Source organism: Panulirus ornatus, chromosome 32 (genome assembly GCF_036320965.1).
Source record: "Panulirus ornatus isolate Po-2019 chromosome 32, ASM3632096v1, whole genome shotgun sequence".
Classification (NCBI taxonomy): Eukaryota; Metazoa; Arthropoda; class Malacostraca; order Decapoda; family Palinuridae; genus Panulirus; species Panulirus ornatus.
In genome coordinates this window covers 11,718,075-11,739,373 of record NC_092255.1, presented here as the reverse complement: position 1 = coordinate 11,739,373, position 21,299 = coordinate 11,718,075, and the positions used below count along the sequence as shown (strand labels likewise).

Here is a 21,299-nt window from a genome sequence, read left to right as displayed (position 1 = left end):
GTTTGGATGGTATTGCAGTGGAATTTATTAAAAAAACAGGGTGATTGTTTTGTTGACTGGTTGGTAAGGTTATTAAATGTATGTATTACTCATGCTTAGGTGCCTGAGGATTTGCGGAATGCTTGCATAGTGCCATTGTACAAAGGCAAAGGGGATAAAAGTGAGTGCTCAAATTACAGAGGTATAAGTTTGTTGAGTATTCCTGGTAAATTATATGGGAGGGTATTGATGGAGAGGGTGAAAGCATGTACAGAGCATCAGATTGGGGAAGAGCAGTGTGGTTTCAGAAGTGGTAGAGGATGTGTGGATCAGGTGTTTGCTTTGAAGAATGTATGTGAAAAATACTTAGAAAAGCAATTGGATCTGTATGTAGCATTTATGGATCTGGAGAAGGCGTATGATAGATTTGATAGAGATGGTCTGTGGAAGGTATTAAGAATATATGGTGTGGGAGGCAAGTTGTTAGAAGCAGTGAAAAGTTTTTATCGAGGATGTAAGGCATGTGTACGTGTAGGAAGAGAGGAAAGTGATTGGTTCTCATTCATTGTTGGTTTGCGGCAGGGGTGCATGATGTCTCTATGGTTGTTTAAATTATTTATGGATGGGGTAGTTAGGAAGGTGAATGCAAGAGTTTTGGAAAGAGGGGCAAGTATGCAGTCTGTTGTGGATGAGAGAGCATGGGAAGTGAGTCAGTTGTTTTTCGCTGATGATACAGTGCTGGTGGCTGATTTGTGTGAGGAAATGCAGAAGTTGGTGACTGAGTTTGGTAAAGTGTTCGAAAGAAAAAAGCTGAGAGTAAATGTGAATAAGAGCAAGGTTATTAGGTACAGTAGGTTTGAGAGACAAGTCAGTTGGGAGGTAAATTTGAATGGAGAAAAGCTAGAGAAAGTGAATTGTTTTAGATATGTGGGAGTGGATTTGGCAGCGGATGGAACCATGGAAGTGGAAGTGAATCATAGAGTGGGGTAGGGGGCGAAAGTTCTTGGAGCGTTGAAAAATGTGTGGAAGTTGAGAACATTATATCGCAAAGCAAAAATGGGTATGTTTGAAGGAATGGTGGTTCCAACAATGATATATGGTTGTGAGGTGTGGGCTATGGATAGAGCTGTGTGGAGGAGGGTGGATGTGCTGGAAATGAGATGTTTAAGGACAGTATGCTATGTGAGGTGGTTTGATCGAGTAAGTAATGAAAGGGTAAGAGAGATGTGTGGTGATGAAAAGAGTGGTTGAGAGAGCAGAAGAGGGTGTTTTGAAATGGTTTGGTCACATGGAGAGAATAAGTGAGGAAAGATTGGCAGAGAGGATATATGTGTCAGAGGTGGAGGGAACGAGGAGAAGTGGGAGACCAAAGTGGAGGTGGAAATGGAAAGATGGAGTGAAAATGATTTTGAGTGATCGGGGCCTGAACATGCAGGAGGGTGAAATGCGTGCAAGGAATAGAGTGAATTGGAACGATGTAGTATACAGGGGTCGTTGTGCCGTCAATGGATTGAACCAGGGCATGTGACGCATCTGGGGTAAACCATGGAAAGTTGTGTGGGTCCTGGATGTGGAAAGGGAGCTGTGGTTTCGGTGTATTATACATGACAGCTAGAGACTGAACATGAATGAATGTGGCCTTTGTTGTCTTTTCCTAGCGCTACCTCATGCACATGCAGGGGGAGGGTTTGTCATTTCATGTGTGGCGGAGTGGCGATGGGAATGAATAAGGGCAGACAGTATGAATTATGTACTTGTGTATATATGTATGTGACTGTGTGTGTATATATATGTATACCTTGAGATGTATATGTATGTATATGTGCATACATGCTGTTTTCATCCATTTCCTTCGCCACCCCACCACACATGAAATTTCACCCCTTTGCCCTCACGCGTGCATAATGTAGTGCTAGGAAAAGACAACAGCCCACACATTCGTTCACAGTCAGTCTATACCTGTCATGTGTAATGCACCGAAACCAAAGCTCCGTTTCCACATTCAGGCCTCACAAAACTTTCCATGGTTTACCCCAGACACTTAACATGCCATGGTTCAATCTATTGACAGCACATTGACCACGGTATACCACATCGTTCCAACTTACCCTATTCCTTGCATGCCTTTCTCCCTCCTGTATCTTTAGGCTCTGTCTGCTCAAAATCTTTTTCACTCCATCCTTCCTCCTCCAATTTGGTCTCCATCCTCTCGTTCCTTCCACCTCTGACACATATATTGTCTTTGTTAATCTTCCCTCACTCACTTTCTCTTATGTGACCAAACCATTTCAAAACATCTTTTTCTGCTCTTTCAACCACACTCTTTTTATTACTTGCATGCCTTCAACCCTCCTGTGTGTTCAGGCTCTGATCACTCAAAATCTTTTTCACTCCATCCTTCCACCTCCAATTTGGTTTCCCACCTCTCTTTGTTAAGTCCACCTCTGATACATATATCTTCTGTGTCAATCTCTCCTCACTCATTCTGTCCATGTGACCGACCAAACCATTTCAATACTCCCAATTCTGCTCTTTGAACCACTTTTTTTTATTACCACACATCTCTCTTACCCTTTCATTACTTACTTGATTAAACATTTCATTTCCAACACATTTACCCTCCTCCGCACCACCCTATCTATAGCCCATGCCTCGCAACCATACATCTCTGTTGGAACCACTGATCAGGCTCTGATCACTCAAAATCTTTTTCACTCCATCCTTCCACCTCCAATTTGGTTTCCCACCTCTCTTTGTTAAGTCCACCTCTGATACATATATCTTCTGTGTCAATCTCTCCTCACTCATTCTGTCCATGTGACCAAACCATTTCAATACTCCCAATTCTGCTCTTTGACCACTTTTTTTTTATTACCACACATCTCTCTTACCCTTTCATTACTTACTTGATTAAACATTTCATTTCCAACACATTTACCCTCCCCCGCACCACCCTATCTATAGCCCATGCCTCGCAACCATACATCTATGTTGGAACCACTGTTCCTTCAAACATACCCATTTTTGCTTTCCAAGATAACATTCTTGCCTTCCACACATTCTTCAATGCTCCCAGAACCTTTGCCCTCTCCTCCACTCTGTGACTCACTTTTTCTTCCATGGTTCTGTCCGTTGCTAAATCCACTCCCAGATATATAAAACACTTCACTTCCTCTAGTGTTTCTCCATTCTAACTTGTCCCTCAACTCTACTGAACCTAATAACCTTGCTCCTCACTTTTAGTCTCAGCTTTCTTCTTTCACGCACTTTACCAAACTCAGTCACCAACTTCTGCAGTTTCTCACCTGAATCAGCCACCAGCACTGTATCATCAGCGAACAATTGACTCATTTTCCAAGCCCTCTCATCCCTAACACATTGCATACTTGCCTCTTTCTCCAAAACTTGCAATCACCTCCCTAACAACCTCATCCATGAAAAGATATAACAACCATGGAGACCACGCACCCCTGCCGCAAACCGACATTCACTTGGAACCAATTACTTTCCTCTCTTCCTACTTGTACACATGCCTTACATCCTTCATGAAAACCTTTCATTGCTCCTAGTAACTTGTCTTCCACACCATATACTCTTAAAACCTTCCACAGAGCATCTCTGTCAGCTCTATCATTTGCCTTCTCCACATCCATAAATGCTACATATAAATCCATCTGTTTTTCTAAGTATTTCTCACTTACATTTCTTGAAGCAAACTCCTGATCCACACATCCTCTACCACTTCTGAAACCACACTGCTCTTCCTCAATCTAATGCTCTCAATCAATACCCTCCCATATGATTTCCCAGGAATACTCAATAAACTTATACCTCTGCAATTTGAACACTCACCTTTATCCCCTTCGCCTTTGTACAATGGCACTATGCATGCATTCTGCCAATCCACACATACTTCACCTTGAACCATACATACATTGAATATCCTTACCAACCTACCAACAATACAGTCACCCCCTTTTTTAGTAAATTCCACTGCAATACCATCCAAACCCGCTGCCTTGCTGGCTTTCATCTTCTGCAAAGCTTTCACTACCTCTTCTCTGTTACCAAATCATTTTACCTAACCTTCTTACTTCCCATACCACCTCGACCAAAACACCCTATATATGGCACTCCATTATCACACACATTCTACAAACCTTCAAAATCCTCACTCCATCTCCTTCTCACTTCACCACTACTTGTTATTACCTCCCCATTAGCCCCCTTCACCAATGTTCCCATTTGTTCTCTTGTCTTACTCATGTTATTTGCCTCCTTCTAAAACATCTTATTCTCCCTAAAATGTAATGATACTCTCACCCCAACTCTCATTTGCCCTCTTTTTCACCTCTTGCATATTTCTCTTGCCCTCATGCCTCTTTCTTTTACACATCTCCCAATCATTGGCTTTACTTCATTGTAGAAATTGTCCAAATGCCTCTCTGTTCTCTTTCACTAACAAACTTACTTCTTCCCACCACTCACTACCCTTTCTAATCTGTCCACCTCCCACCTTTCTCATGCCACAGGCATCTTTTGCCTGAGCCATCACTGCTTCCCTAAGTACATCACATTCCTCCCCCACTCCCCTTATGTCATTTGCTCTCATCTTTTTCCATTCTGTACTCAATCTCTCTTGTTACTTCCTGATGGAAATCTCCTTTCTAAGCTCACTTACTCTAAGAACTCACTTCACCCTAGCATTCTCTCTTTTCTGGAAACCTCTACAAATCTTTACTTTCGCCTAATGATAATGATCAGACATCCCTCCAGTTGCCCCTTTCAGCACATTAACATCCAAAAGTCTCTCTTTCATGTGCCTATCAATTAACACGTAATCCAATAATGTATTCTGGCCATCTCTCCTACTTATATGCGTATACTTATGTATAGCTCTCTTTTTAAACCAGGTATTCCCAATTACCAGTCCTTTCTCCACACAAATCTACAAGCTCTTCACCATTTCCTTTTACAACACCGAACACCCCATGTACACCAATTATACCTTCAACTGCCACATTAGTCACCTTTGCATTCTTATCACCCATCACTATAACCCGGTCTTTTGCACTAAAGCTGCTAACACACTTACTTAGCTGCTCCCAAAACACATGCCTCTCATCATCTTTTTTCTCATGACTAGGTGCATAGTCACCATTAATCAACCAACTCTCTCCATCCTCTTTCAGTCTTACCCATATCAATCTAGAGTTTACTTTCTTACACTCTATCACATACTCCCACAACTCTTGCTACATAAGTAGTGCTACTCCTTTCTTTGCTCTTTTCCTTTCACCATCCCCTGACTTTACTCCCAAGACACTCTGAAACCACTCTTTCCCTTTACCCTTGAGCTTCGTTTCACTCATATATATATATATTTTTTTTTTTTTGCCGCTGTCTCCCGCGTTTGCAAGGTAGCGCAAGGAAACAGACGAAAGAAATGGCCCAACCCACCCACATACACATGTATATACATGCGTCCACACATGCAAATATACATACCTACACAGCTTTCCATGGTTTACCCCAGACGCTTCACATGCCCTGATTCAATCCACCGACAGCACGTCAACCCCGGTATACCACATCGATCCAATTCACTCTATTCCTTGCCCTCCTTTCACCCTCCTGCATGTTCAGGCCCTGATCAAACAAAATCTTTTTCACTCCATCTTTCCACCTCCAATTTGGTCTCCCACTTCTCCTCGTTCCCTCCACCTCCGACACATGTATCCTCTTGGTCAATCTTTCCTCACTCATTCTCTCCATGTGCCCAAACCATTTCAAAACACCTTCTTCTGCTCTCTCAACCACGTTCTTTTTTTTTCCACACATCTCTCTTACCCTTACGTTACTTACTCAATCAAACCACCTCACACCACACATTGTCCTCAAACATCTCATTTCCAGCACATCCATCCTCCTGCGCACAACTCTATCCATAGCCCACGCCTCGCAACCATACAACATTGTTGGAACCACTATTCCTTCAAACATACCCATTTTTGCTTTCCGAGATAATGTTCTCGACTTCCACACATTCTTCAAGGCTCCAAGGATTTTCGCCCCCTCCCCCACCCTATGATCCACTTCCGCTTCCATGGTTCCATCCGCTGCCAGATCCACTCCCAGATATCTAAAACACTTTACTTCCTCCAGTTTTTCTCCATTCAAACTTACCTCCCAATTGACTTGACCCTCAACCCTACTGTACCTAATAACCTTGCTCTTATTCACATTTACTCTTAACTTTCTTCTTTCACACACTTTACCAAACTCAGTCACCAGCTTCTGCAGTTTCTCACATGAATCAGCCACCAGCGCTGTATCATCAGCGAACAACAACTGACTCACTTCCCAAGCTCTCTCATCCCCAACAGACTTCATACTTGCCCCTCTTTCCAAAACTCTTGCATTTACCTCCCTAACAACCCCATCCATAAACAAATTAAACAACCATGGAGACATCACGTATTCACGTATTCCCTGCGTGTCGTAGAAGAAAGAAAAAGATATATATATATATATATATATATATATATATATATATATATATATATATATATATATATATATATATATATATATATGTATTTTCACTATTATGATACTTTGTATATATATATATATATATATATATATATATATATATATATATTTATATATATATATATATATAATTTGTTTATATTCTTATATATTATAGTTTGTCGTTGTCTCCTGTGTTAGCGAGGTAGCACAAGGAAACAGATGAAAGTATGGCCAAAGCCACCCACATACACATGTATATACATAAACGTCCACACACGCGCATATACATACATATATATTTCAACATATACATACGTATACATACACAAACATATACATATATACACATGTACATATTCATATTTGCGCCTTCGTCCATTCCCATCGCCACCCCGCTACACATGAAATGGCAATCCCTCCCCCTGTGTGCGTGCGAGGTAGCACTAGGAAAAGACAACAAGGCCACATTCATTCACACTTAGTCTCATGTGTAATGCACTGAAACCACAGCTCCCTCTCCACATCCAGGCCCCACAAAACTTTTCCATGGTTTAACCCAGACACTTCACATGCCCTGGTTCAATCCATTGACAGCACATTGGCCCTTGCATACTATATCATTCCAATTCACTCTATTCCTTGCATGCCTTTCACCCTCCTTTATGTACATATTCATACTTGTTGCCTTCATCCATTCCTGGTGCCACCCCGTCACACACATGATATATGTGTTGTTTAATTTGTTTATGGATGGGGTTGTTAGGGAGGTGAATGCAAGAGTTATGGAACGAGGGGCAAGTATGCAGTCTGTTGTGGATGTGAGAGCTTGGGAAGTGAGTCAGTTGATGTTCGTTGATGATATAGCGCTGGTGGCAGATTCGGGTGAGAAACTGCAGAAGCTGGTGACTGAGTTTGGTAAAGTGTGTGAAAGAAGAAAGCTGAGAGTAAATGTGAATAAAAGCAATGTTATTAGGTACAGTATGGTTGAGGGACTAGTCAATTGTGAGGTACGTTTGAATGGAGAAACCTGGAGGAAGTGAAGTGTTCTAGACATCTGGGAGTAGATTTGGCAGCGGATGGAACCATGGAAGCGGAAGTGAATCATAGGGTGGGGGAGGGGGCGAAAGTTTTGGGAGCGTTGAAGAATGTGTGGAAGTCGAGAACGTTATCTTGGAAAGCAAAAATGGGTATGTTTGAAAGAATAGTGGTTCCAACAATGATATATGGTTGCGAGGCGTGGGCTGTAGATAGAGTTGTGCGGAGGAGGGTCGATGTGTCGGAAATGAGATGTTTGAGGACAATATGTGGTGTGAGGTGGTTTGATCAAGTAAGTAATGAAAGGGTTAGAGAGATGTGTGGTAATAAAAAGAGCGTGGTTGAGAGAGCAGAAGAGGGTGTTTTGAAATGGTTTGGGCACATGGAGAGAATGAGTGAGGATCGATTGTCCAAGAGGATATATGTGTCGAAGGTGGAGGGAACGAGGAGAAGCTGGAGACCAAATTGGAGGTGGGAAGATGGAGTGAAAAAGATTTTGAGTGATCGGGGCCTGAACATGCAGGAGGGTGAAAGGCGGGCAAAGAATAGAGTGAATTGGATCGATGTGGTATTCCGGGGTCGACGTGCTGTCAGTGGATTGAATCAGGGCATTTGAAGCATCTGGGGTAAACCATGGAAAGGTGTGTGGGGCCTGGATGTGGAAAGGGAGCTGTGGTTTTGGGCATTATTGCATGACAGCTAGAGACTGAGTGTGAACGAATGTGGCCTTTGTTGTCTTTTCCTAGCGCTACCTCGTACACATGAGGTGGGAGGGGGATGTTATTCCATGTGTGGTGAGGTGGCGATGGGAATGAATAAAGGCAGACAGTGTGAATTGTGTGCATGTGTATATATGTATGTGTCTGTGTGTGTATATATATGTGTACATTGAGATGTTTTTTTTTTTTTTTTTTTTGCTTTGTCGCTGTCTCCCGCGTTTGCGAGGTAGCGCAAGGAAACAGACGAAAGAAATGGCCCAACCCACCCCCATACACATGTATATACATACATCCACACACGCAAAATATACATACCTACACAGCTTTCCATGGTTTACCCCAGACGCTTCACATGCCCCGATTTAATCCACTGACAGCACGTCAACCCCGGTAAACCACACCGCTCCAATTCACTCTATTCCTTGCCCTCCTTTCACCCTCCTGCATGTTCAGGCCCCGATTACACAAAATCTTTTTCACTCCATCTTTCCGCCTCCAATTTGGTCTCCCTCTTCTCCTCGTTCCCTCCAACTCCGACACATATATCCTCTTGGTCAATCTTTCCTCACTCATTCTCTCCATGAGCCCAAACCATTTCAAAACACCCTCTTCTGCTCTCTCAACCACGCTCTTTTTATTTCCACACATCTCTCTTACCCTTACGTTACTTACTCGATCAAACCACCTCACACCACACATTGTCCTCAAACATCTCATTTCCAGCACATCCATCCTCCTGCGCACATCTCTATCCATAGCCCACGCCTCGCAACCATACAACATTGTTGGAACCACTATTCCTTCAAACATACTCATTTTTGCTTTCCGAGATAATGTTCTCGACTTCCACACATTCTTCAAGGCTCCCAGAATTTTCGCCCCCTCCCCCACCCTATGACCCACTTCCGCTTCCATGGTTCCATCCGCTGCCAGATCCACTCCCAGATATCTAAAACACTTCACTTCCTCCAGTTTTTCTCTATTCAAACTCACCTCCCAATTGACTTGATCCTCAACCTTACTGTACCTAATAACCTTGCTCTTATTCACAATTACTCCTAACTTTCTTCTTCCACACACTTTACCAAACTCAGTCACCAGCTTCTGCAGTTTCTCACATGAATCAGCCACCATCGCTGTATCATCAGCGAACAACAACTGACTCACTTCCCAAGCTCTCTCATCCCCAACAGACTTCATACTTGCCCCTCTTTCCAAAACTCTTGCATTCACCTCCCTAACAACCCCATCCATAAACAAATTAGACATCCATGGAGACATCACACACCCCTGCCGCAAACCTACATGGAGATGTATAGTTATGTATATCTGCGTGTGTGGACGTGTATGTATATACATGTGTATGGGGGATTGTTGGGCCATTTCTTTTGTCTGTTTCCTTGCGCTACCTCGCAAAAGTGGGAGACAGCGACAAAGCAAAATAATAATAATAATGATATATATATATGTATATATATATATATACCGGGTTATAGTGATGGGTGATTTGAATGCAAAGGTGAGTAATGTGGCAGTTGAGGGAATAATTGGGATACATGGGGTGTTCAGTGTTGTAAATGGAAATGGTTAAGAGCTTGTAGATTTATGTGCTGAAAAAGGACTGATGATTGGGAATAACTGGTTTAAAAAGCGAGATATACATAAGTATACTTATGTAAGTAGGAGAGATGGCCAGAGAGCGTTATTGGATTATGTGTTAATTGACAGGCGCGCGAAAGAGACACTTTTGGATGTTAATGTGCTGAGAGGTGCAACTGGAGGGATGTCTGATCATTATCTTGTGGAGGCTAAGGTGAAGATTTGTATGGGTTTTCAGAAAAAAAGAGTGAATGTTGGGGTGAAGAGGGTGGTGAGAGTAAGTGAGCTTGGGAAGGAGACTTGTGTGAGGAAGTACCAGGAGAGACTGAGTACAGAATGGAAAAAGGTGAGAACAATGGAAGTAAGGGGAGTGGGGGAGGAATGGGATGTATTTAGGGAATCAGTGATGGATTGCACAAAAGATGCTTGTGGCATGAGAAGAGTGGGAGGTGGGTTGATTAGAAAGGGTAGTGAGTGGTGGGATGAAGAAGTAAGAGTATTAGTGAAAGAGAAGAGAGAGGCATTTGGACGATTTTTGCAGGGAAAAAATGCAGTTGAGTGGGAGACCTATAAAAGAAAGAGACAGGAGGTCAAGAGAAAGGTGCAAGAGGTGAAAAAAAGGACAAATGAGAGTTGGGGTGAGAGAGTATCATTAAATTTTAGGGAGAATAAAAAGATGTTCTGGAAGGAGGTAAATAAAGTGCGTAAGACAAGGGAGCAAATGGGAACTTCAGTGAAGGGCCGAGGTGGTGTGCAAGGTGAGAGGGTTAGGGAAAATGATTTGGTAAACAGAGAAGAGGTAGTAAAAGCTTTGCGGAAGATGAAAGCCGGCAAGGCAGCAGGTTTGGATGGTATTGCAGTGGAATTTATGAAAAATGGGGATGACTGTATTGTTGACTGGTTGGTAAGGTTATTTAATGTATGTATGACTCACGGTGAGGTGCCTGAGGATTGGCGGAATGCGTGCATAGTGCCATTGTACAAAGGCAAAGGGGATAAGAGTGAGTGCTCAAATTACAGAGGTATAAGTTTGTTGAGTATTCCTGGTAAATTATATTGGAGGGTATTGATTGAGAGGGTGAAGGCATGTACAGAGCATCAGATTGGGGAAGAGCAGTGTGGTTTCAGAAGTGGTAGAGGATGTGTGGATCAGGTGTTTGCTTTGAAGAATGTATGTAAGAAATACTTAGAAAAGCAAATGGATTTGTATGTAGCATTTATGGATCTGGAGAAGGCATATGATAGAGTTGATAGAGATGCTCTGTGGAAGGTATTAAGAATATATGGTGTGGGAGGCAAGTTGTTAGAAGCAGTGAAAAGTTTTTATCGAGGATGTAAGGCATGTGTAGGTGTAGGAAGAGAGGAAAGTGATTGGTTCTCAGTGAATGTAGGTTTGCGGCAGGGGTGTGTGATGTCTCCATGGTTGTTTAATTTGTTTATGGATGGGGTTGTTAGGGAGGTGAATGCAAGAGTTTTGGAAAGAGGGGCAAGTATGAAGTCTGTTGGGGATGAGAGAGCTTGGGAAGTGAGTCAGTTGTTGTTCGCTGATGATACAGCGCTGGTGGCTGATTCATGTGAGAAACTGCAGAAGCTGGTGACTGAGTTTGGTAAAGTGTGTGAAAGAAGAAAGTTAAGAATAAATGTGAATAAGAGCAAGGTTATTAGGTACAGTAGGGTTGAGGGTCAAGTCAATTGGGAGGTGAGTTTGAATGGAGAAAAACGGGAGGAAGTGAAGTGTTTTAGATATCTGGGAGTGGATCTGGCAGCGGATGGAACCATGGAAGCGGAAGTGGATCATAGGGTGGGGGAGGGGGCGAAAATTCTGGGAGCCTTGAAGAATGTGTGGAAGTCGAGAACATTATCTCGGAAAGCAAAAATGGGTATGTTTGAAGGAATAGTGGTTCCAACAATGTTGTATGGTTGCGAGGCGTGGGCTATGGATAGAGTTGTGCGCAGGAGGATGGATGTGCTGGAAATGAGATGTTTGAGGACAATGTGTGGTGTGAGGTGGTTTGATCGAGTAAGCAACGTAAGGGTAAGAGAGATGTGTGGAAATAAAAAGAGCGTGGTTGAGAGAGCAGAAGAAGGTGTTTTGAAATGGTTTGGGCACATGGAGAGAATGAGTGAGGAAAGATTGACCAAGAGGATATATGTGTCGGAGGTGGAGGGAATGAGGAGAAGAGGGAGACTAAATTGGAGGTGGAAAGATGGAGTGAAAAAGATTTTGTGTGATCGGGGCCTGAACATGCAGGAGGGTGAAAGGAGGACAAGGAATAGAGTGAATTGGAGCGATGTGGTATACCGGGGTTGACGTGATGTCAATGGATTGAATCGGGGCATGTGAAGCGTCTGGGGTAAACCATGGACAGCTGTGTAGGTATGTATATTTTGCGTGTGTGGACGTATGTATATGCATGTGTATGGGGGTGGGTTGGGCCATTTCTTTCGTCTGTTTCCTTGCGCTACCTCGCAAACGCGGGAGACAGCGACAAAGCAAAAAAAAACAAGAAAATATATATATATATATATACAGTAGGGTTGAGGATCAAGTCAATTGGGAGGTGAGTTTGAATGGAGAAAAACTGGAGGAAGTAAAGTGTTTTAGATATCTGGGAGTGGATCTGGCAGCGGATGGAACCATGGAAGCGGAAGTGGATCATAGGATGGGGGAGGGGGCGAAAATTCTGGGAGCCTTGAAGAATGTGTGGAAGTCGAGAACATTATCTCGGAAAGCAAAAATGGGTATGTTTGAAGGATTAGTGGTTCCAACAATGTTGTATGGTTGCGAGGTGTGGGCTATGGATAGAGTGGTGCGCAGGAGGATGGATGTGCTGGAAATGAGATGTTTGAGGACAATGTGTTGTGTGAGGTGGTTTGATCGAGTAAGTAACGTAAGGGTAAGAGAGATGTGTGGAAATAAAAAGAGCGTGGTTGAGAGAGCAGAAGAGGGTGTTTTGAAATGGTTTGGGCACATGGAGAGAATGAGTGAGGAAAGATTGACCAAGAGGATATATGTGTCGGAGGTGGAGGGAACGAGGAGAAGTGGGAGACCAAATTGGAGGTGGAAAGATGGAGTGAAAAAGATTTTGTGTGATCGGGGCCTGAACATGCAGGAGGGTGAAACCTAGGGCAAGGAATAGAGTGAATTGGAGCGATGTGGTATACCGGGGTTGATGTGCTGTCAGTGGATTGAATCAGGGCATGTGAAGAGTCTGGGGTAAACCATGGAAAGCTGTGTAGGTGTGTATATTTGCGTGTGTGGACGTATGTATATACATGGATATGGGGTTGGGTTGGGCCATTTCTTTCGTCTGTTTCCTTGTGCTACCTCGCAAACGCAGGAGACAGCGACAAAGTATAATAAAAAAAAAAAATATATATATATATATATATATATATATATATATATATATATATATATATATATATATATCTTTTTCTTTCTTTTAAACTATTCGCCGTTTCCCACATTACCGAGGTAGCGTCTAAGAACAGAGGACTGGGCCTTTGTGGAATATCCTCACCTGGCCCCCCTCTGTTCCTTCTTTTGGAAAATTAAAAAAAAAACGAGAGGGGAGGATTTCCAGCCTCCCGCTCCCTCCCCTTTTAGTCGCCTTCTACGACACGCAGGGAATACGTGGGAAGTATTCTTAATCCCCTATCCCCAGGGATATATATATATATATATATATATATATATATATATATATATATATATATATATATATATATATTTTTTTTTTTTTTTATATTTTGTCGCTGTCTCCCGCGTTTGCGAGGTAGCGCAAGGAAACAGACGAAAGAAATGGCCGAACCCTCCCCATACACATGTACATACACACGTCCACACACGCAAATATACATACCTACACAGCTTTCCATGGTTTACCCCGGACGCTTCACATGCCTTGATTCAATCCACTGACAGCACGTCAACCCCTGTATACCACATCGCTCCAATTCACTCTATTCCTTGCCCTCCTTTCACCCTCCTGCATGTTCAGGCCCCGATCACACAAAATCCCCTTCACTCCATCTTTCCACCTCCAATTTGGTCTCCCTCTTCTCCTCGTTCCCTCCACCTCCGACACATATATCCTCTTGGTCAATCTTTCCTCACTCATTCTCTCCATGTGCCCAAACCATTTCAAAACACCCTCTTCTGCTCTCTCAACCACGCTCTTTTTATTTCCACACATCTCTCTTACCCTTACGTTACTTACTCGATGAAACCACCTCACACCACACATTGTCCTCAAACATCTCATTTCCAGCACATCCATCCTCCTGCGCACAACTCTATCCATAGCCCACGCCTCGCAACCATACAACATTGTTGGAACTACTATTCCTTCAAACATACCCATTTTTGCTTTCCGGGATAATGTTCTCGACTTCCACACATTTTTCAAGGCTCCCAAAATTTTCGCCCCCTCCCCCACCCTATGATCCACTTCCGCTTCCATGGTTCCATCCGCTGACAGATCCACTCCCAGATATCTAAAACACTTCACTTCCTCCAGTTTTTCTCCATTCAAACTCACCTCCCAATTGACTTGACCCTCAACCCTACTGTACCTAATAACCTTGCTCTTATTCACATTTACTCTTAACTTTCTTCTTCCACACACTTTATTTACTTTATTTATTTATATTTATTATACTTTGTCGCTGTCTCTCGCGTTTGCGAGGTAGCGCAAGGAAACAGACGAAAGAAATGGCCCAACCCCCCCCATACACTTGTATATACATACGTCCACACACACAAATATACATACCTACACAGCTTTCCATGGTTTACCCCAGACGCTTCACATGCCTTGATTCAATCCACTGACAGCACTTCAACCCCGTTATACCACATCGCTCCAATTCACTGTATTCCTTGCCCTCCATTCACCCTCCTGCATGTTCAGGCCCTGATCACACAAAATCTTTTTCACTCCATCTTTCCACCTTCAATTTGGTCTCCCTCTTCTCCTCGTTCCCTCCACCTCCGACACATATATCCTCTTGATCAATCTTTCCTCACTCATTCTCTCCATGTGCCCAAACCACTTCAAAACACCCTCTTCTGCTCTCTCAACCACGCTCTTTTTATTTCCACACATCTCTCTTACCCTTACGTTACTCACTCGATCAAACCACCTCACACCACACATATATATATATACATATATATATATGTGTGTGTGTGTGTGTGTGTGTGTGTGTGAGTGTGTGTGTGTGTGTAGGCTGCAGTTTCACTGGTAAATCTATCCTCGTAGTTAGCTATGATCACAATCACTTATAAGTGGTATGGGGTATGTCTATGACCTACTATCCCCATATTTCAGTTCCAGTGTGTTGTTAATTTATGGCTATATGTTCATAAACTTCCTTATTCTTCAGTTCCACCACATTGTTGTTCTCTTTCCCTGACCTGCTATCATAGCACTACATATGTAACTTTTTTACAGATTGACCAATGGAAGAATCCTCTGGTATGACATTTTTTTTTAATTTTCTATCATACTTTGTCGCTGTCTCCCATGTTAGCGAGGTAGTGCAAGGAAATAGGCGAAAGAATGGCCCAACCCACCCACATACACATGTATATACATACACGTCCACACATGCACATATGCATACCTATACATTTCAGTGTACACATATATATATATATACATACACAGACATATACATATATACACATGTACATAATTCATAGTTGCTGCCTTTAGTTATTCCTGTCGCCACCCCGCCACACATGAAATGACACCCCCCCCCACCCCACCCACCCACACACACACACACACACACACACACACACACACACACACACACACACACACACACACACTCACGCGCATGAGGTAGCATGAGGAAAAGAAAACAAAGGCCACATTCATTCACACTAAGTCTCTAGCTGACATGTATAATGCACCAAAACCACAGCTCCCTTTCCATATGCAGGCCCCACAAAACTTTCCATGGTTTACCCCAGAAGCTTCACATACCCTGGTTCAATCCATTGACAGCATGTCGACCCTGGTATACCACATTGTTCCAATTCACTCTATTGCTTTCACGCCTTTCACCCTCCTGCATGTTCAGGTTTCGATCGCTCAAATTCTTTTTCACTCCATCCTTCCACCTCCAATTTGGTCTCCCACTTCTCCTCGTTTCCTCCATTTCTGACACATATATCCTCTTTGTCAATCTTTCCTCACTCATTCTCTCCATGTGACCAAACCTTTTCAATACACCCTCTTCTGCTCTCCCAACCACACTCTTCTTATTACCACACATCTGTCTTACCCTTTCATTCCTTACTTGATCAAACCACCTCATACCACATATTTTCCTCAAACATCTCATTTCCAACACATCCACCCTCCTCCACACAACCCTATCTATAGCCCATGCCTCACAACCATATAACATTGTTGGAACCACTATTCCTTCAGACATATCCATTTTTGCTTTCCAAGACAATGTTCTTGCCTTCCACATGTTCTTGACTTCCACACATTCTTCAATGCTCCCAGAACTTTCGCCCCCTTCCCCACCCTGTGACTCACTTTGGCTTCCATGGTTCCATCTGCTACCACATCCACTGCCCGATATCTATAACACTTCACTTCCTCCAGTTTTTCTCCATTTAAGCTTACCTCCCAGTTGACTTGTCCCTCAACCCTACTGTACCGAATAACCTTGCTCTTAATCACATTTACTCTTAGCTTTCTTCTTTCACACACTTTACCAAACTCAGTCACCAGCTTCTGCAGTTTCTCACCCAAATCAGCCACCAGCGCTGTATCATCAGCGAACAACAATTGACTCACTTCCCGAGCCCTCTCATCCACAACAGTCTGCATACTTGTCACTCTCTCCAAAACTCTTGCATTTACCTCCCTAACCACCTTATCCATAAACAAATTATACAATCATGTAGACATCACGCATCCCTGCCACAAACTGACATTCGCTGAGAACCAATCACTTTCCTCTCTTCCTTCTCATACACATGCCTTACATTCTCGATGAAAACTTTTCATTGCTTCTAGCAACTTGCCTCCCACACCATATATTCTTAATACCTTCCACAGAGTATCTTTATCAACTCCATCATATGCCTTCTCCAGATCCATAAATGCTACATACAAATCCATTTGTTTTCTTAAGTATTTCTCAAATACATTCTTCAAAGCAAACAACTGATCCATACATCCTCTACCACTTCTGAAACCACATTGCTCTTCCCCAATCTGATGCTCTGTACATGCCTTGACCCTCTCAATCAATACCCTCCCATATGATTTCCCAGGAATATTCAGCAAACTTATACCTCTGTTTATGAAATCATTGTCCCAAACCCTCTCACTTTGCACACCACCCCAACCAAAACACCCTATATCTGCCACTCTATCATCTAACACATTCAAGAAGTCTTCAAAATACTCACTCCATCTCCTCACATCACCACTACTTGTTATTACCTCCCCATTATCCCTCTTCGCCTATTTTCCCATTTGTTCTCTTGTCTCTGGTATGATATGTTTTATTATTATTTCCTCATCTGTCATATAAATGCAGTGTATTATTAGTTTATGTTTTGTTGTAACGAGTTACTATAACTTGTTTTTAGCTTTTCATTTCTAATTCCTAACAACAGGCTAAGATAGTTATAACAATCACCATATCTGTCATTAATATTTCATTTTTCAGTTCCTTTGGCCATCAGCAAGCTAAAGAGTACAGTGTCAAACAAGGTTGGAGAAAGGATGACAGTGTATCAGAGATTAGAAAAGGCTTTTCCTTAACTAGAGTCTCTTGTCTGAAGGTATGTGTATCTTCTTTTTTTACCAGGAATTAACTTATAGTTTAGTATTTGATAACTTTTAGGTGGAAACCTGTGTTGTATGTCTGCATTTTACGTGACAAATGTTTTGAGGAATATGTGGAAGGAGAGGTCATTGTATGTTATGATTATGTTTGAAGTTACAGTAGTCCTGATGGTGTATGAATTTGAGTGTTGGGTCTTGAATGCAAAAGAACAGAAATGTGTAGATGTATCGTAAATGAAATGCCTGAGGACTATATGCAATGTGATGATGCAAGAAATATCATTTTGAGAGAGATGTGGTATTAAGCACAACTTGATTGAGGGGGCTGAACAAGTTGTGCTGAAATCGTTTGGACAAATAGCATTGATTAGTGAGGAAAAACTAAAGGGATCTTTTTCTTAGAGGTGGATTATGTTGATGCATGGGAGATGATGGTCCATGATGAGGTTATTTGCAGGCATAATCTTATCCGTGGTAGAAACAGACAGTTAAGCTGAAGGCACCTCCCAACCTATTATTCCTCACAGGCACAACAGCATTTAGGGAAACAATTGAGAAGAAATGCCATGTGGTTTAGAGAAATAATACTGTAATGGAAAATCTTACAGGATAATGTTAATGGAAAAAGTTCTTTTCTGTTTCTGTAGTGGTTTTCTCTGGGAAGGGGCTCACATCTGAAACAGAGGATGAAGGGGGAGGGGGAGACCAAGGAGATGGGGGGGGGGTGAAGGAGCCTTTGAGTTATCAGGGCCTGAACATTCAGAGAGGTAAGACGCATGCATAGGGTTAGTTTGGTATGTGTAAGGTAATGTTTTGTTGGTTGGCTGAAAACATAAAACGGTCAAGGGAAACAGTGAAATAGTCTGTGAGGCTTGATTGTGGATAGAGGTAAGTACAGGTTGGATGTGTTCAAATGAGGCAGTCTCTTCCTCTGTTCCTGATGCTTCCTCACTAAGATGAGAGACGCAGTTTTTTTTAAAGAAAAGAGTATTAAGTTTTGAGAATGTGTATAGAAAAAGATGAGCCATCAGCTCTAGATCTCATACTTTTGTAGAACAGTCAGGAAGTAGAGAATGTTAAACCAGTCACATAATGCTCAAGTCAAATAATAATGGAAAACCAGTCACATAATGCTCAAGTCTGAATACTGTACACTCTATAATGTATACATAATTCCACATAACATGACTACAGTTAAGGTGGGAAATTATACAGAGCTGTGTAGTCTCTTTAGGAACATCAGCTGGGACAGATTATAGGATGGTATTACATGGGAGTCGGTAAATGGATGCTAGTGATGGAAAGTAGAGAGATGGGGATACAGAGAAAGAGAAATTATTCATTGGGTATCAGAAAGCCAAGGAAAGTAGAAATGTTCTATGGAGAATATATAGACATCACAGGAGCTAGGGAGCATTTAGAAAGTATTAGAGTGCAAGGATTTAGTTCAGAAAAATCAAAACTTTATAAACATTTCAGAAAATTTTATAGTGAAACAGGAAGTGGTAAGCATTAACAATCATGAGCCCACTTGGGTCTGAATCCTGGGAATAGCATTTGGCCCACAGCCATTGCAGCTATTCATCTCCTCAGGGCTGGTTGATAAATGCATACCCAGCTTAGGCTGGGATGTGTACATGAGTGTATGTGAGTAAAAGACATGGTGCACATACTAGGTTAAGAGATGGACAACAAAAGTGTAAGACTTTCTCACTGTTACACAAATAGTTATCACAAATGATTGTCATACAATAATTGTCATACGTATATACATATATACAAATCCATTTGCTTTTCTAAGTATTTCTCACATACATTCTTCAAAGCAAACACCTGATCCACACATCCTCTACCACTTCTGAAACCACACTGTTCTTCCCCAATCTGATGCTCTGTACATGCCTTCACCTTCTCAATCAATACCCTCCCATATAATTTACCAGGAATACTCAACAAACTTATACCTCTGTAATTTGAGCACTCACTCTTATCCCCTTTGCCTTTGTACAATGGATCTGGAGAAGGCATATGATAGAGTTGATAGAGATGCTCTGTGGAAGGTATTAAGAATATATGGTGTGGGAGGCAAGTTGTTAGAAGCAGTGAAAAGTTTTTATCGAGGATGTAAGGAATGTGTACGTGTAGGAAGAGAGGAAAGTGATTGGTTCTCAGTGAATGTAGGTTTGCGACAGGGGTGTGTAATGTCTCCATGGTTGTTTAATTTGTTTATGGATGGGGTTGTTAGGGAGGTGAATGCAAGAGTTTTGGAAAGAGGGGCAAGTATGAAGTGAGTCAGTTGTTGTTCGCTGATGATACAGTGCTGGTGGCTGATTCATGTGAGAAACTGCAGAAGCTGGTGACTGAGTTTGGTAAAGTGTGTGAAAGAAGAAAGTTAAGAGTAAATGTGAATAAGAGCAAGGTAATTAGGTACAGTAGGGTTGAGGGTCAAGTCAATTGGGAGGTAAGTTTGAATGGAGAAAAACTGGAGGAAGTAAAGTGTTTTAGATATCTGGGAGTGGATCTGGCAGCGGATGGAACCATGGAAGCGGAAGTGGATCATAGGGTGGGGGAGGGGGCGAAAATCCTGGGAGCCTTGAAGAATGTGTGGAAGTCGAGAACATTATCTCGGAAAGCAAAAATGGGTATGTTTGAAGGAATAGTGGTTCCAACAATGTTGTATGGTTGCGAGGTGTGGGCTATGGATAGAGTTGTGCGCAGGAGGATGGATGTGCTGGAAATGAGATGTTTGAGGACAATGTGTGGTGTGAGGTGGTTTGATCGAGTAAGTAACGTAAGGGTAAGAGAGATGTGTGGAAATAAGAAGAGCGTGGTTGAGAGAGCAGAAGAGGGTGTTTTGAAATGGTTTGGGCACATGGAGAGAATGAGTGAGGAAAGATTAACCAAGAGGATATATGTGTCGGAGGTGGAGGGAATGAGGAGAAGTGGGAGACCAAATTGGAGGTGGAAATATGGAGTGAAAAAGATTTTGTGTGATTGGGGCCTGAACATGCAGGAGGGTGAAAGGAGGGTAAGGAATAGAGTGAATTGGATCGATGTGGTATACCGGTGTTGACGTGCTGTCAGTGGATTGAATCAGGGCATGTGAAGAGTCTGGGGTAAACCATGGAAAGCTGTGTAGGTATGTATATTTGTGTGTGTGGACGTATGTATATACATGTGTATGGGAGTGGGTTGGGCCATTTCTTTCGTCTGTTTCCTTGCGCTACCTCGCAAACGCGGGAGACAGCGACAAAGCAAAAAAAAAAAAAAAAAATATACATATACACTTAGGGCTCCTTGGTGAAGTGGTTAGTATAGGCCCTCCTGGAGTTGGATTCTCTTGGGTTGGTGCCCTAGGCATGGCAGTTGGCTCACATCCAATCCCAGTTTTTCATACTTCCTTTTAGGGTTGGTCTGCAAATAGAAACTAGGTTTATTCTAGGATGTATGTGAGTGTGTTTATATTTATTTCTTGGAATAAGTCCATTGTACATACATACAAGGTTAAGAGAAAGGGCAACATGAATGTAAAACTCTCTCCCCATAGCACATTAATAGTAACCACATACATGAACACTCTGACACTTGATAGATTACTGTA

General features: G+C 42.3%; 1 protein-coding gene across 6 annotated transcripts in view; it reads left to right on the top strand.

The window, feature by feature from the left end:
- Positions 1-21,299, top strand: part of LOC139759045 (uncharacterized) — a 70,276-nt gene that overhangs the window by 29,950 nt on the left and 19,027 nt on the right. For all 6 annotated transcript variants that reach the window (XM_071680950.1, XM_071680951.1, XM_071680952.1 and 3 more), the window contains exon 3: positions 17,580-17,694. In XM_071680950.1, coding sequence (XP_071537051.1) covers positions 17,580-17,694 — 115 coding nt within the window. The remainder of the gene's footprint in view (positions 1-17,579; positions 17,695-21,299) is intronic.